Source organism: Lasiodiplodia theobromae (genome assembly GCF_012971845.1).
Source record: "Lasiodiplodia theobromae strain AM2As chromosome Unknown scaffold_15, whole genome shotgun sequence".
In the NCBI taxonomy this organism is placed as follows: domain Eukaryota; kingdom Fungi; phylum Ascomycota; class Dothideomycetes; order Botryosphaeriales; family Botryosphaeriaceae; genus Lasiodiplodia; species Lasiodiplodia theobromae.
In genome coordinates this window covers 472,473-484,584 of record NW_023336355.1, presented here as the reverse complement: position 1 = coordinate 484,584, position 12,112 = coordinate 472,473, and the positions used below count along the sequence as shown (strand labels likewise).

The following is a 12,112-nucleotide window of genomic DNA, read 5'->3' as shown; positions in this document are numbered from 1 at the left end:
ACGGCGACAGCGGAAGGTGGGAGTGGGAGGGTGGTTGGTGGGGAGGTGTTTGCGGTGGCGGTGTTGTTGGCGGCGCTGTTGGTGGGAGGGGTTTGAGAGAGCGATGTTGGAGAAGAGGGGCGATTGTGATTTGACAGGCATGGCGGCTCCCAGGTTTGATTCAGTATGCGGGCCTTTATCAGGACTTCATACATCGTAATACTGCACTATACTGAGCACGTCATCTGGATAAAGTAGCTAGAGTTATAGAGAAGATGGCACTCTATTAATCCATATTTCCTTCCAAATGATGCTTCCAGATTGCTGCCGAATATCATATCTGGACCTTTTTCAGTTCAAAACAACTTATTTTGCGTTTCAGTCTCGCATTTGTTGAGACAGAGACGACTTATTTTCGAAGATCACTTCAACATCCGTAGCCTATACGAGGCTCACGACTCTACGGAAGTACTAAGCCAGCTTCGTAACATCGAAAGAATGACGAAATATTTCATCTCGGCCATCGGTCGCCTTCCGAAGTTGGAAAAAGCTGTGTGAAAATTCCAGGGTTGAATGAATTTTCAAAGTTTTCAAAGTCCACGGATATGACAACGGCGTTTTTAAGGAGTTTTACCTTTGCGAACCGTAAGCTCCATGGAAAAACAGCATTTTAGTAGGTGGAAACAGGGAAAAGGACCGTTTCCCCGACAATGTCCGAGCTTTTCCCGATCGGGAAATTGGTTGGCAAAAATTTCTTCTGACTCACCCACACACGTCCGTTCCTCTTCAAAATGCATTGGGGTCTTCTTCAGTGGTCTTCAAAGGTATCTAGGTAGTTTTGAAAAGCCTACGGTATATAATTGGTGTGGGATTTCGAAGTGTCATCAACGACCTCAGGAACACCATCAGTTCTTGATTACGTCGCCCGGCTAGCTCAATCGGTAGAGCGTGAGACTCTTAATCACTCTCTAGAGTGCTATCTCAAGGCTGCGGGTTCGACCCCCGCGTTGGGCTCAATTCCCGACTCATCTTTTTGCATTTTGTCCCGTTGCGATGACTGGTCAAGTTTTTTGCACTTTGGGGTCAGTGCGGCGTTCGGGCCGCAAGATGGCGTTGTCTGGCAAGTCATGCACCATCGGGACTTTCTTTTTGATCATAAGACCAGTCGTCAAGGCCACAGACGGTGACGAGAGGCCAAGATATGCCAACGCTCTTTTGTTGGAGATATAGACACCTGCTTGCGTGGGCAGCTGAAACCAACGTCCGGGTGCGTTTGTATCATGCATAACTTTACATTTACGTCCAGATCCAAGCTTCAGTTGCCCATGAAAGTGGAATTCTTGGAAATGTAGAAAAAAAAATCTCAAGCAGAAATGAATTTTTTATGCAGTATCTGTATCCGAACAACCTTGCTGGCTTTTTCTTTCACCGTTCCCGAGTCGTTGTTAGCCTTCGAATTCTGCTAGAGCTTGCCACTTGTAATTTCATTTACATAGCTTTTACAATAATCTCAAAAGTGGCGTCCACGTTTGCCCACCGTCCAGAACAAACAATATAACGCCGCCAATTAAAGACTGCCATTCTCTGACAGGCGTCATGGCAATAGGGCTAGCGCTAATAGCTGCCGTCCGTGAAGAAAATTTCACGGCTCGAAGCTTCGCGGTCAATTACATTTTATACTCCGCCTATCAGTACCTAGAGAAAAATATAGCCAAATTATGCAGACTCTTCTCTCTATAACATGAATGCTTAGTTTTCTGTAAAGATCGTGAATTCGAAGAGGGATATAAAACGGTAAAGGCCAGTGTGAGGACTAAATCGATAATTATTAAACCAGACTGACAGATGCGCAGAATGATCCATAAGCTATCTGCTGGGCAGCGTAGAATATATACGCGCCAGATGACTAAGCAATAGCAAACAAGGTAGCAAATAACGAAGGGAGTCGAATAGCATAGAATCCACTAACTCCGTCACAGACATTCACATGGTTTCCGGCAGAGTAAGTAAACTAACTGAAAAAAGAAAAAGACTATTAAACCAAATCATAGAGAAGAAGTCATGAATAATTTAGCTATGCCGGCTGTTTTATTTCGTGGTGAAAAATTATATGACTGTAGCTATTCGATCTTGCTCTCGATTTGAAGCTTAGTCGAGTCGAAAGTAAACCATGTACCTTTAGAATCTAGCTCTCTCTATCTGACTTTGGGAAAAATTTTAACGTCCTTTAACATCCGCTGGCGTTGCTCTGAAGTGTGGCCGGCAGGCTCAATAATGGCTACTATGTTCTTCACTTCAATTATCCTCGAATTATAACAATACCACAGTTCAAAATCGCATGGAGGGTACGTTTTCTTGCAGGAATCAGGAAACTTTTCAATACTAAAAGCATATCTGCCGTTAAGGTCATCTTTTTGGGAGGTTTTGTTCAAGTTCCGAATGTCGACAACAACTGAATCCGAATACGACACTCCGACAAACATTTCGTCCGCCACTTCGTCCGCAATACATGAATACCGTCCTACGTGGGATCATCACTGGACTTCATTACAAATACTTGTTCTCGGAACTTCAGCCATCCGCTACGCAAGGAAATACTTGAGTTCGCTACTTCGTTTCCAATGACCAATAAGGGACAAGAATGTTCCACTGCAAACTGTAAATTGGGATGTGGCAGCTTGGCACCCTCCGCAGTAAAGCTCTATGAGCTGGATATTTAAACTGGTTTGAGGACTGTTTAATTCGGAGCTTCACATTCAAGAAGTCACCTGGCTTGATATTCAAAGCGAAATCAAAGAAGCAGAGTATCAGCTCGTCTCACCATGACTGAACCAATAGTCAATGTTGCAATTATCGGCGTACGACATCAACCCCATAAATCCTTTCCTTCCCCCCAAGTCCACCAGTCTCACTCCTCTCCAACAGGGTGCCGGCGACCTCGGTCCCCACATCATCTCCGCTCTCCTGGAAACCGGCATCTTCACCGTCACCGTCATCAGCCGCCCCACCTCGACCTCGACCTTCGCTCCCGGCGTGACGGTCCGCCGCAGCGACTTCACCACTCCCTCCCTCCTCGACGCCTTCCGTGGCCAGCACGCCGTCATCGACGTCCGCGCCCGTCCCGACGTTCCCGCCTGGACAGCCACTGCTTCCGCCGCAGCCGCCGCAGGCGTGCGCCGCTTCATCCCCAGTGACTTCGTGCTCGACATCGATAACGCCGCCTGCGGCGACCTCTATCCGGAGAACCGCCAGCGCTGTGCTATCCGCGCGTATCTGAAGGAGCTGGCGGACAAGAATCCTGGGTTCTCGTGGACGGCGGTTACGAATGGGCCTTTCTTGGACTGGGTGAGTAGCAAAAAAAAAAATTCACCTCCTCCCATTTTTGTATACAATGATAGAGAGATGCTCACAAGGGTGTGGATGGACAGGGTCTCCGCACCGGATTCCTCGGCTTCGACCTCGCAACTGCCTCCGCGACCATCTACGACAGCGGTGACGCCACCTTCTGCGCTACGACCTTGCCTGATGTCGGGAAGGCCGTTGCGAGTATCTTGCTCCATACGAAAGAGACAGCGAATACTAGCGTGCACATATCGTCTGTCACGACGTCACAGAATGAGCTACTGAGAGTGCTCGTGGCGAAGACGAGAAAAGAGTGGACTGTAAAGGAGAGAATTGATACAGAGGAGTCTCTGCGCAGGGGGAAGTCGAGACAGGCGGCAGGTGATTTCTCCAGGGAGACTATCTATGCGTCTGCTATGGCGGCCATTTTCAATCCAGTGTACGGGTCTGACTTTTCGAAGGCGGCGGAAGGGTGGAACAAGCTCCTGGGGTTGGAGAGGAGGGGTATTGAAGAGCTGGTGAGAGAATCTGTTGAGGGAAAGGTTTGAGAGATACATAATGTAACCGAAGTCTAGAATCAACACTCTTCTATACATGGATACTTGAAGCGAGAATGAAATGTAATTCTTCACAACTACCAGGAAAATGATCAAGCCGTACACTTCAAACGCACAATCGAATAAGATGTGACACTCAGAAAAAAGCTCGTCATTCATGAATAAGAAGTCAAGACCAGCAGCTTCCATCATCAAACACTTTTCAATGTTTCGCCGCACACCGATTCACCACCCCGACCGCCTTCCCCAACACCTTAAACAGCAAGCTGAGCACAAACCACACCACCTTGAACGCAAACACAAGCAACAAGAATATCAACTCAACCAACCAATGCATTCCCTCATCGTCCCCCTTTGCCTTCTGCTTCCCCTGCGCTTCCATCCCCCTCTCCTCCGCCCCCCGCACGTTCGGCCCCTGGCCCATTTCGATATCCACAACCCCCTTGCTCCGCTTCTTAGCCTTCTTCGCCGCCTTCTTCGCCTCTTTCTCCTCAGTCGTCCCGAACCACCATCCCCAACTCATCGGCTTCACCTTCTCCATTACCAACTCCTTTGGCCCGACCGTCTCCATGCCCGGCCACCGGCGCGCCGCCGCCGTCGGCGGGCCATCGAAGACCATTGGCATCGACGTCGCTGACCCGTTGCTCGGCCAGGTGCCGCCGCCGTAGAGCACTTGCCCCGGACTACCGCCACCGGCAACAGCAGCACCGGTAGGGGTTGCGGCATGAGGAGGATGCTCGCGCCGTCGCTCTGCGACCAGCACGGCCATGACGGCGGAGACGGCGACGTCGATCATGTGCGGGTGGGGCGAGTGGGCATGAGGGCTAGTCTTGTCGGCGCCGAGGGCAGCGATGGCGGCGGCGTCGACGGTCAGGGTGGCGGTGTGCAAGGAGAGGCGGGCGAGGACCTCGTCGGGTGCAGGAGAGGCGGGGCGGTCGGTGGTGTAGTTGTTGTTGTAGTAGTAGGAGTTGTGCTTTTGTTGTTTTGAGTCGGTGGTGATAGTGGAGCTGCGAGGCGCGGCGAAGGGGTTGAGCATGGTTATGGTGGTGGGGATGTGGCTGACAGGACTGGTGCTGCGGACGGCAACGGAAGAGGTGGTGTTGCTGTTGTTTTGGCCCGATGCGGTACCGGTCTTGTTGTTACCGTTGCTTTTCGTCTTCCTGGCTGTCTCAAGGGCCGCCTCGAGGCTTCTCTTCACGTCGCCTTGCACGACGACCGGGAACGCCCCGAGCCGGGGGTGCCGAAGCTCGTATGTGCCCGTCTTGTCCGCCTCGTACGGCGGCATCAGCGGCTCTGACACCGGGCAGTGCAACAGTTGGCACCCGTTCAGTGCCTCGCATGCCGCTATTGCTTCAGCGGCTAGTGCTGCTGCAGCGGGAGATTCTGCTTTTGGGTCGATCGAAGCGATCTCTGCACCGCGAGGACCCTGGGCAGCCTCCTCCAGAGCAGCTAGTATGGCAGGTTTCGGGGTAATGGTTGTGATGTGCGTGGCTTGAGGAATGAGGTCGGGGCGCTCATAGAAGACCTCCGGTGGAGGTGGAGGGCCGTGAGGAGGGGGCGTCTGGACTGAGAGGTGCGCGATAGGGAGGGAGTCGGTATCGTTCTTTGGCTGCATTGGGTTGTTGCGAGATATAAGGACTTCGCATGCATTCGTGTCCTTGTCGATAAGGGCTTGTTCCAGGTTGTAGAAAGGTTGGACAGGAGAAGAGCCAAAGGTAAAACTGTCGCCATCAACGGGGGAGTTGGTAGGGCTGGCCTTGCGACAGTGCATTTGCAAGGCGTAAGTACGCCAGCCTTCTGGTCTCGCTTTGCCATTGGCCGCATCCCATAGAGCACCGAGCTCTATCTTTGGCGTATAGTATGGCTCCTCAGCAGATCCACTCCGAAGCACATCGGCGTGGGGTACATAGAATGTCGGCGAGTACGGTTTGCGGCTGATTTTTTCCTTTGGAATATCCGTGGGGGATGCCTGTGTTGGCTTGTACTGTTGCTGTGATAATGGAAGACTTGGATTGTAGCGCGGAAATATCGAGCGCATGACAGCTGGTTCCTTGGGGCTCGTTTGGCTCAACTTGGTCCGGTGGGTGGCCGTGCTTTGGTTTCTGACAAGGGTCGTCGCATCTGAGAAGGATGGTGAGGCAGTGTACTGGCGATCCGCTTGGGACAAAGGTGATATTGTATCTTCGGATATGGAAGGATCCTTGCCTGGAGAAGTGTTGTCCAGCGAAGTGCCTGAGGTTGGAGTTGTTCTGCCATTGCCAGAGCGGAAAGATGATGATCGAGTGCGCGTTTGAGGGCTGTTTGATTGTGACGTACTCTTGCTGGATCCGGAAACGGGGACTCTTGGTTGAGATTTGCCGGCAATTGAAGAGGCGACATGAGCTTGAGGTGGAGACTCAACGGGAGATGCAGGATTGGAATTAACTTTGATGACAAGTTCGTGGAAGTCGACCGGCACCTTCGCACGTTCAAGTAGTTCAACAGCTGGTTCAGGACTGGCAGGTTGTGCCGGACGCTGAAGGTTGATAGGCCTTTGTTTCTTTGGCGGCGGGGGGAATAGTTGGAAAGACATGGTGAGCGCTGCGTTAATGACAGGAATCTAGTGATTAAAGGTATTACAGTAGATCAAATGCCGGAACAAGAGCCAGTCTTGTGGGGCGGATGGATAGAATGAAAATTCAAAGGAAACAGGGTGACGTCCAAGCGTCTATGGGGTCAAGCAAAGCTGTGCAAAAGGAAGCGGTGGCGACTTGATATAAAGAGATGGAGTGGGTGTTGCATATTCGGGCCGCTCGAAAGCAATAGCGGCTGCAAAGCGGTGTTCCTGCATCTTCACATTCGGCAGTGAGCCAATGGGCCGCGCAGGCCTGGGCAATGGTTGGATGAGGTTGGCTGACGTTAAGCGCCCACTTTGTCTTGGCGGGGACGAGCCGCCCAACTGGGATGTGACTGTGCTCGACCTCGCCCTCATTGGTCAGGATAGCTGATGAAGAGTGCAGACGCATGCCAAATTGTGTGATATCGGATCTCGTAAGCCTCTTTCCGTGGGGCTACAGCCGTGGCGGTGTGCCATGGCGGTAAATCACCATTGCCCAAATTCTGGCCACGGAGGGCTCGGAGTCCTGGTACCTGAGTAGCTGTTGCGTGTGAAAGGAATCAGGACATGGTCAGGACAAAGGGTGGACATCACACCCGCAGAACGGAGACTGCCCGTCTCCTCACCAACGAAGTAACAGATTTCACTGCGTGGATATTTTAGGAACGGGTAAGCAGCTAGCAGACGCTCAATCCGGGGCATCCGTATCGATCCCTGGTCAATAGCGCTCTGTTTCGAGGGGTGGCGAATTGAGAGGCAGCCAAGGCATCACGCGGGTGAGAGCGAAACATGCGCTGTGTGATGAGCAGCCTGGATGGAGTGCGTCTACGTGCATCGGAGAAGGGAGGAGAGAGGGAAGGCGGCGGTGGACTGGGCGCTTAAAATAGGCACCGCGTGCGTTGCGATAAGATAAGCCCCGCGCAGCAAAAAAGTCCGAACCCATGACGCAGCCCAGCCGCCAAAAAAACACCACCACCTGCCAAAATGCCTACCGAGCTTGAAGAAGTGAGACAACCCCCATGCGCTTCGTCGCCACATGCTGACCGGCTCGTCTATAGCTCGTGGAGTTCCTCCACCACGGCAACTCCCAGATCCGCCAGATCGGTACGCCCGTCTTGCACATCGCGCGCTCAACCTCTCCCGCCCCAATCTGACATGCGCCCTCTGCAGCCGCCGAGAACCTGGTCGGATATACCACCGCGCAGCCTTCGCTATTCAAGCGCAACCAGCTAGAGCCCATAAAAGACCTGAAGCTCCTGGTGAAGGATTACACAGTATGCGCCATCCGCTCGGACAACGTAGGACAGGTTTCTGACAGGCAGACGACAGCCTATAGCCAAAAATGCGTTTACCATGCTCATAAACCTCACGGATGACGAGGAGATCCGCGAAGACCTGGCCAAAGATGACGCGTTCCTCGAGTCACTGCTCCTGCGCATAACAGTATGTCAGTCAACCGGGCGGCCACTAGACATTCCTCGAATCTGACCATCGTAATCTCACATCAGAGCTCCAAAGAGCCCAGTGCCAACGAGATCGCCATGTTGCTCGCCAACCTGGCCAAATCCGACACGCTCAAGCGCCTGCTCACGCTAGAGCGCGCCGTGCCCAAGGACCTGTCGACGTCCAAGGTGGCCATGGACCAGCTGATGGACTGCTTCGTCAAGGGCGCCGAGGGCCGGTACAACAAGCACGCCGACTACGACTACCTGTCGTACCTGTTCGCCGACATGGCCAAGCACGCCGAAGGCCGCGCGTACCTGACGACCCCCCAGACCCACGACGCCGACATCATCCCCATCACCAAGCTGACCGTCTTCACCGAGCACAAGTCGACCATCCGCCGCCGCGGTGCCGCAAACACCATCAAGAACGTCTGCTTCGACGTCGACGCCCACCCGCAGCTGCTCGACGCCGACCGCGTCAACATCATGCCCTACCTGCTGCTGCCGCTGATGGGCAGCGAGGAGTACGCCGACGACGACACTGAGGGAATGCTGGATGAGGTCCAATTGCTGCCGCCTGACAAGCAACGTGAGCCCGAGAATGACATCCTGAAGACGCATCTCGAGACGTTGCTGCTGCTCTGCACCACTCGCGAAGCCCGTGACGAGCTGCGCCGCATCAAGGTGTATCCTATCATCCGTGAGACCCACTTGCACGTCGAAGATGATGATGTCCGCGAGGCTGTCGACCGCGTCGTGCAGATCATCATGCGGAAGGAGGAGGGTGAGGAGGAGGATCTGCCACCCGAGATGAAGGGCAATGGGGTGCAGCAGATCACGGCAGGTGGCGAGGAGGACGAGGAAGAGCAGGTGGTGACTATCTTGTAGAGAAGATGTTCGGTAAAAAGATAAAAGGAAATGGTTGGATAGATAAAAGCAAAAAGTCATTTTGAAAGTACAATACAGAGTATTGCAGAGGCTGGCGTGAAGAATAGCAGGATCTTCGAATCTATGGTGACTGTCTCAGCTTTTTTTTTTTTTAAAAAAAAAAGTAAGACAATGTATGGGTAATTGAAGCTATCGTCTGGACGACAATGTCGAATTAAAGATTATACATACATGTCCGGACGATAGCTTCAACGGCCCATGACATGAGCGAAAAACAAATTAACATTGCGGATGTGATAACCCTCTATACATTGATTGCGACTACTGACATCCGCTTCCATCCCAATTACAACTTCTTCTTCAACAACCCCTTGAAGAAATCAAAACTGTTGCTATCACTCTGCAACTGCCACACCTTCCCGGTCCCCCGATCCTCCCAGCCCAGCTCCTCGGCCACCAAGAGCCCCCAATCGCGCGTGATGCCTTTGATGCGCGCCCTCACGCCGCCCTCCTGCTCGAGCGTGACGACCTGGCCCTCGTGCAGCCAGTAGCCGTAGTAGATGCGCTCCATCTCCTCGCTCCAGCCCTCGCGGACGAACTTGCGGTACATCTCCTCGAACTTGACCAGGATGCTGGCGAGCAGCTTCTCGGTGCGGAAGGGCGGCAGGCCGTGGGCGCGGGCGAGGGCGTCGAGCGACGTGGTGGGGGCGGCGTTGGCGACGTTGACGCCCACGCCCGCGACCAGCGTGTACTCGGAGCCCTGGTAGCTGGAGTTGACGAGCACGCCGCCGATCTTGGCGAAGTCGGAGGGGTTTTTGGAATTGCCGTCCTTGAAGGCTGCGGTTGCCGGGTCCAGGGCGTAGATGTCGTTGGGCCACTTGAGGCGCACGGGGAGCTTCGAGTAGCCCGTGTCGTAGGCGTGCACGCCCATGACGGTGGCGAGGGCGGCCAGGTACTGGATGAAGACGACCGGGGCGGATTGCGACAGCGCGACCGAGTGGCGTAGTACCGTGCTGTACATGAGCGAGCCGGGCGGGCTGACCCAGACGTTGGAGCCGCGGCCGCGGCCGGCGATCTGGGTGGTTGCGGTGGCGGTGAAGCCGGCGGGGAGGTGCTTGAGCAGGGAGGGGTTCTTTTCGAGGATCGTGTTGGTGCTGGTGACGACTTCGCCGTAGAGCAGGTACTTGCCGAAGTCGCCGTCGGTGTCGCGGGTGCGTGACTGGTAGGCGGCGAGGTTGGAGTAGAAGGCGTCGTGGTTCCAGTACGGCGTGTCTTTGCTGGAGGGCCGGTCGGTCTCGTGCGGGACTAGACGCTTGACGACGGCGTCAAAGTCGAGGATTCTGTCGGCGGTATCGCCGTCAGTCTTGCCTTCCCCGGGGATGATGGAGGTGACAGCTTTGGTGAGAGTGCTCATGGACCACGATGACGGTTTCTCTAGGTGGAATGTGTCGTTCTCGCCCTTGATGTGCTCCTCTCCCTTCTCTACAGTGATGACGTCGGACCATGCGGACACCAACTCTGCCACGTCCGAGGGGTTGGAGGAGGTGAGATGAAGGCGGGAAAGGGACGGTACCGCTTGAGCTTCCTGGTTAACCTGCAGTCCCAACTTGATCAGACAAGCCTTGAGGAAATCGGTCCTTTGCTTGTCATCCTGAGCAAGGGCGTCAACGATTTTGTCGTAGCCGGGGATGTCCTCCCCTTTGCTGAGATTTACGGCAGCGAATCTGTCAATGTTAGTAATGTCGAACATGGTCATCGAAATTGGATAACTTACTCTGGGTGAGGTCCGGTCAAAATGACGCCTCCTTCGCCAATCTTGCGATACACGACTGCGGCGGCGCCTTCTCCGGAGTCGACATGCAGCTCGCCCGTGTAGCTCGCGAGGGTTTCAACGCCTCGGTCTTTGAGTTTCTCGGCATCAACAAAGACACCACCACCGTTGTAGTAGGTGCGGAAAGACTCGGGCACGGCACCGCCGCCGCCCATGAGAGCTTCCTTGTTCACCTTCAGCTCGACGGCACGGGTGCCGGCCTCGCTGTGGTAGACGAAACCGGTGAAGGCCAGGCCGCGACAGATGCCCGGGTAGAAGCCGAGCTCCCTGTCGCCGATGACTTCCATCTTCTTGTCGCCGACCTCGAACTCGCAGCGCTTGCAGCCATAGTAACCGCCGGCGCAGAAGCCGATGAAGTTGCCGCCGCGGTTGACGTACTGGGTGATGCGCCGATTGCCCTCGCCGTTGAGCGTGCGGCAGTAGCCCAGGTCAGCACCGCCGGGCATCACAAGCAGCGCGCATGACGCCGTCCACGGCTCCTTGATGATGGCGTTACCGTCGACGGGGATCACGGCGTAGTTGGGCGAGAGCAGCCGGCGCAGGCTCCACATGCAATGCCGCACGCTCTCGACGGTGCTGCCATTGCCTGGGACGGAAAGTCAATGGATAGCATCATTCTAGATGCATCTTGACTTACCGGAGTAGACCAGCACGTTGGTCCGCTTATTCGCCATGATGGAGCGTGACCTGCGGTAGTGGTGGTGGCGGCGACGCTTCCGAGCCTCAACCGAAACGAAGTTGGCGTGATGATTCTTTGACCGAAGGAAGAAGAAACAACCAGCAAAGACAGGAGGATAATAGCGATGTCGAACGACGCGAACAGGACGGCGGCGACGCAGGCGGCGGATGACGACGAGGTCGACGACTGGTAAGCCAACAGCGGGGGTTTCAGCCTCAGCTTCACCTACTGACCCCCGGTATGCAGGGACAAGCGGATCTTCTCCACGGGCTGCGCGCAGGAGAATTCAAGGATGACGGATTGCTACTACGAGAAGAAGGACTGGCGCGCCTGTAAGAAGGAGGTAAGCTAGCTGTCACTCAGCTGTCGTTCTCGCCGATTCCGCTGCCCAACACTTTTCCTCTCCGAGAACCCCGCGGCTCTCCCGGCCGAATCACCTTTCGCTGCGCTTCTGATGCCATTGCATGTGCTAATTTCTATTTTGCAGATGGAGGCTTTCCGCGAGTGCTGGAAGCGACAAGGGAACAATCAGCGAACTTCTACGAAAGATGCTTGAGTTACAGTACTGAGCAACCCTTGATTGTATTAATAGACAACTTCTCCTCTCATTAAATTCAGCGACCTGGCACACTTTCAATTAATAACTTGTTTGTTTAAGACTGATTCGCTGCTACGGGCCTAACGAATGAGCTCTGGAGCTGGTATACAACATATGTGGGTAGTTGAAGCTACCGTCCGGATATAAATGTCGAATTAAAAATTATACATCCGTGTCCAGACGGTAGCCTCAGCTAC

General features: G+C 54.1%; 5 protein-coding genes across 5 annotated transcripts; 3 read left to right on the top strand and 2 right to left on the bottom strand.

Moving 5' to 3' along the window:
• Window positions 1-2,820: 2,820 nt before the first annotated feature.
• On the top strand, window positions 2,821-3,869 carry LTHEOB_5511 (NmrA-like family protein; the record flags this gene model as incomplete). The annotated part of the gene is made up of 2 exons (XM_035514665.1): window positions 2,821-3,324; window positions 3,378-3,869. The coding sequence occupies 2 exons, from the start codon at window positions 2,821-2,823 to the stop codon at window positions 3,867-3,869; spliced, it is 996 nt and encodes a 331-aa protein (XP_035373801.1).
• A 211-nt stretch (window positions 3,870-4,080) lies between these two features.
• Window positions 4,081-6,450, bottom strand: LTHEOB_5510 (Acetylserotonin methytransferase-like protein; the record flags this gene model as incomplete). Its single annotated transcript, XM_035514664.1, has 2 exons — window positions 4,081-6,110; window positions 6,195-6,450. The coding sequence occupies 2 exons, from the start codon at window positions 6,448-6,450 to the stop codon at window positions 4,081-4,083; spliced, it is 2,286 nt and encodes a 761-aa protein (XP_035373800.1).
• A 1,008-nt stretch (window positions 6,451-7,458) lies between these two features.
• Window positions 7,459-8,807, top strand: LTHEOB_5509 (DNA-binding protein HGH1 protein; the record flags this gene model as incomplete). Its single annotated transcript, XM_035514662.1, has 5 exons — window positions 7,459-7,479; window positions 7,533-7,578; window positions 7,645-7,748; window positions 7,804-7,917; window positions 7,983-8,807. The coding sequence occupies 5 exons, from the start codon at window positions 7,459-7,461 to the stop codon at window positions 8,805-8,807; spliced, it is 1,110 nt and encodes a 369-aa protein (XP_035373799.1).
• A 346-nt stretch (window positions 8,808-9,153) lies between these two features.
• On the bottom strand, window positions 9,154-11,312 carry LTHEOB_5508 (Biotin apo-protein ligase; the record flags this gene model as incomplete). Its single annotated transcript, XM_035514661.1, has 3 exons — window positions 9,154-10,531; window positions 10,582-11,224; window positions 11,276-11,312. 3 exons carry the CDS (start codon window positions 11,310-11,312, stop codon window positions 9,154-9,156), a joined length of 2,058 nt encoding a protein of 685 aa, XP_035373798.1.
• A 129-nt stretch (window positions 11,313-11,441) lies between these two features.
• LTHEOB_5507 (Chch domain-containing protein) lies at window positions 11,442-11,873 on the top strand (the record flags this gene model as incomplete). Its single annotated transcript, XM_035514660.1, has 3 exons — window positions 11,442-11,506; window positions 11,564-11,660; window positions 11,805-11,873. The coding sequence occupies 3 exons, from the start codon at window positions 11,442-11,444 to the stop codon at window positions 11,871-11,873; spliced, it is 231 nt and encodes a 76-aa protein (XP_035373797.1).
• Between the last annotated feature and the right edge of the window lie 239 nt (window positions 11,874-12,112).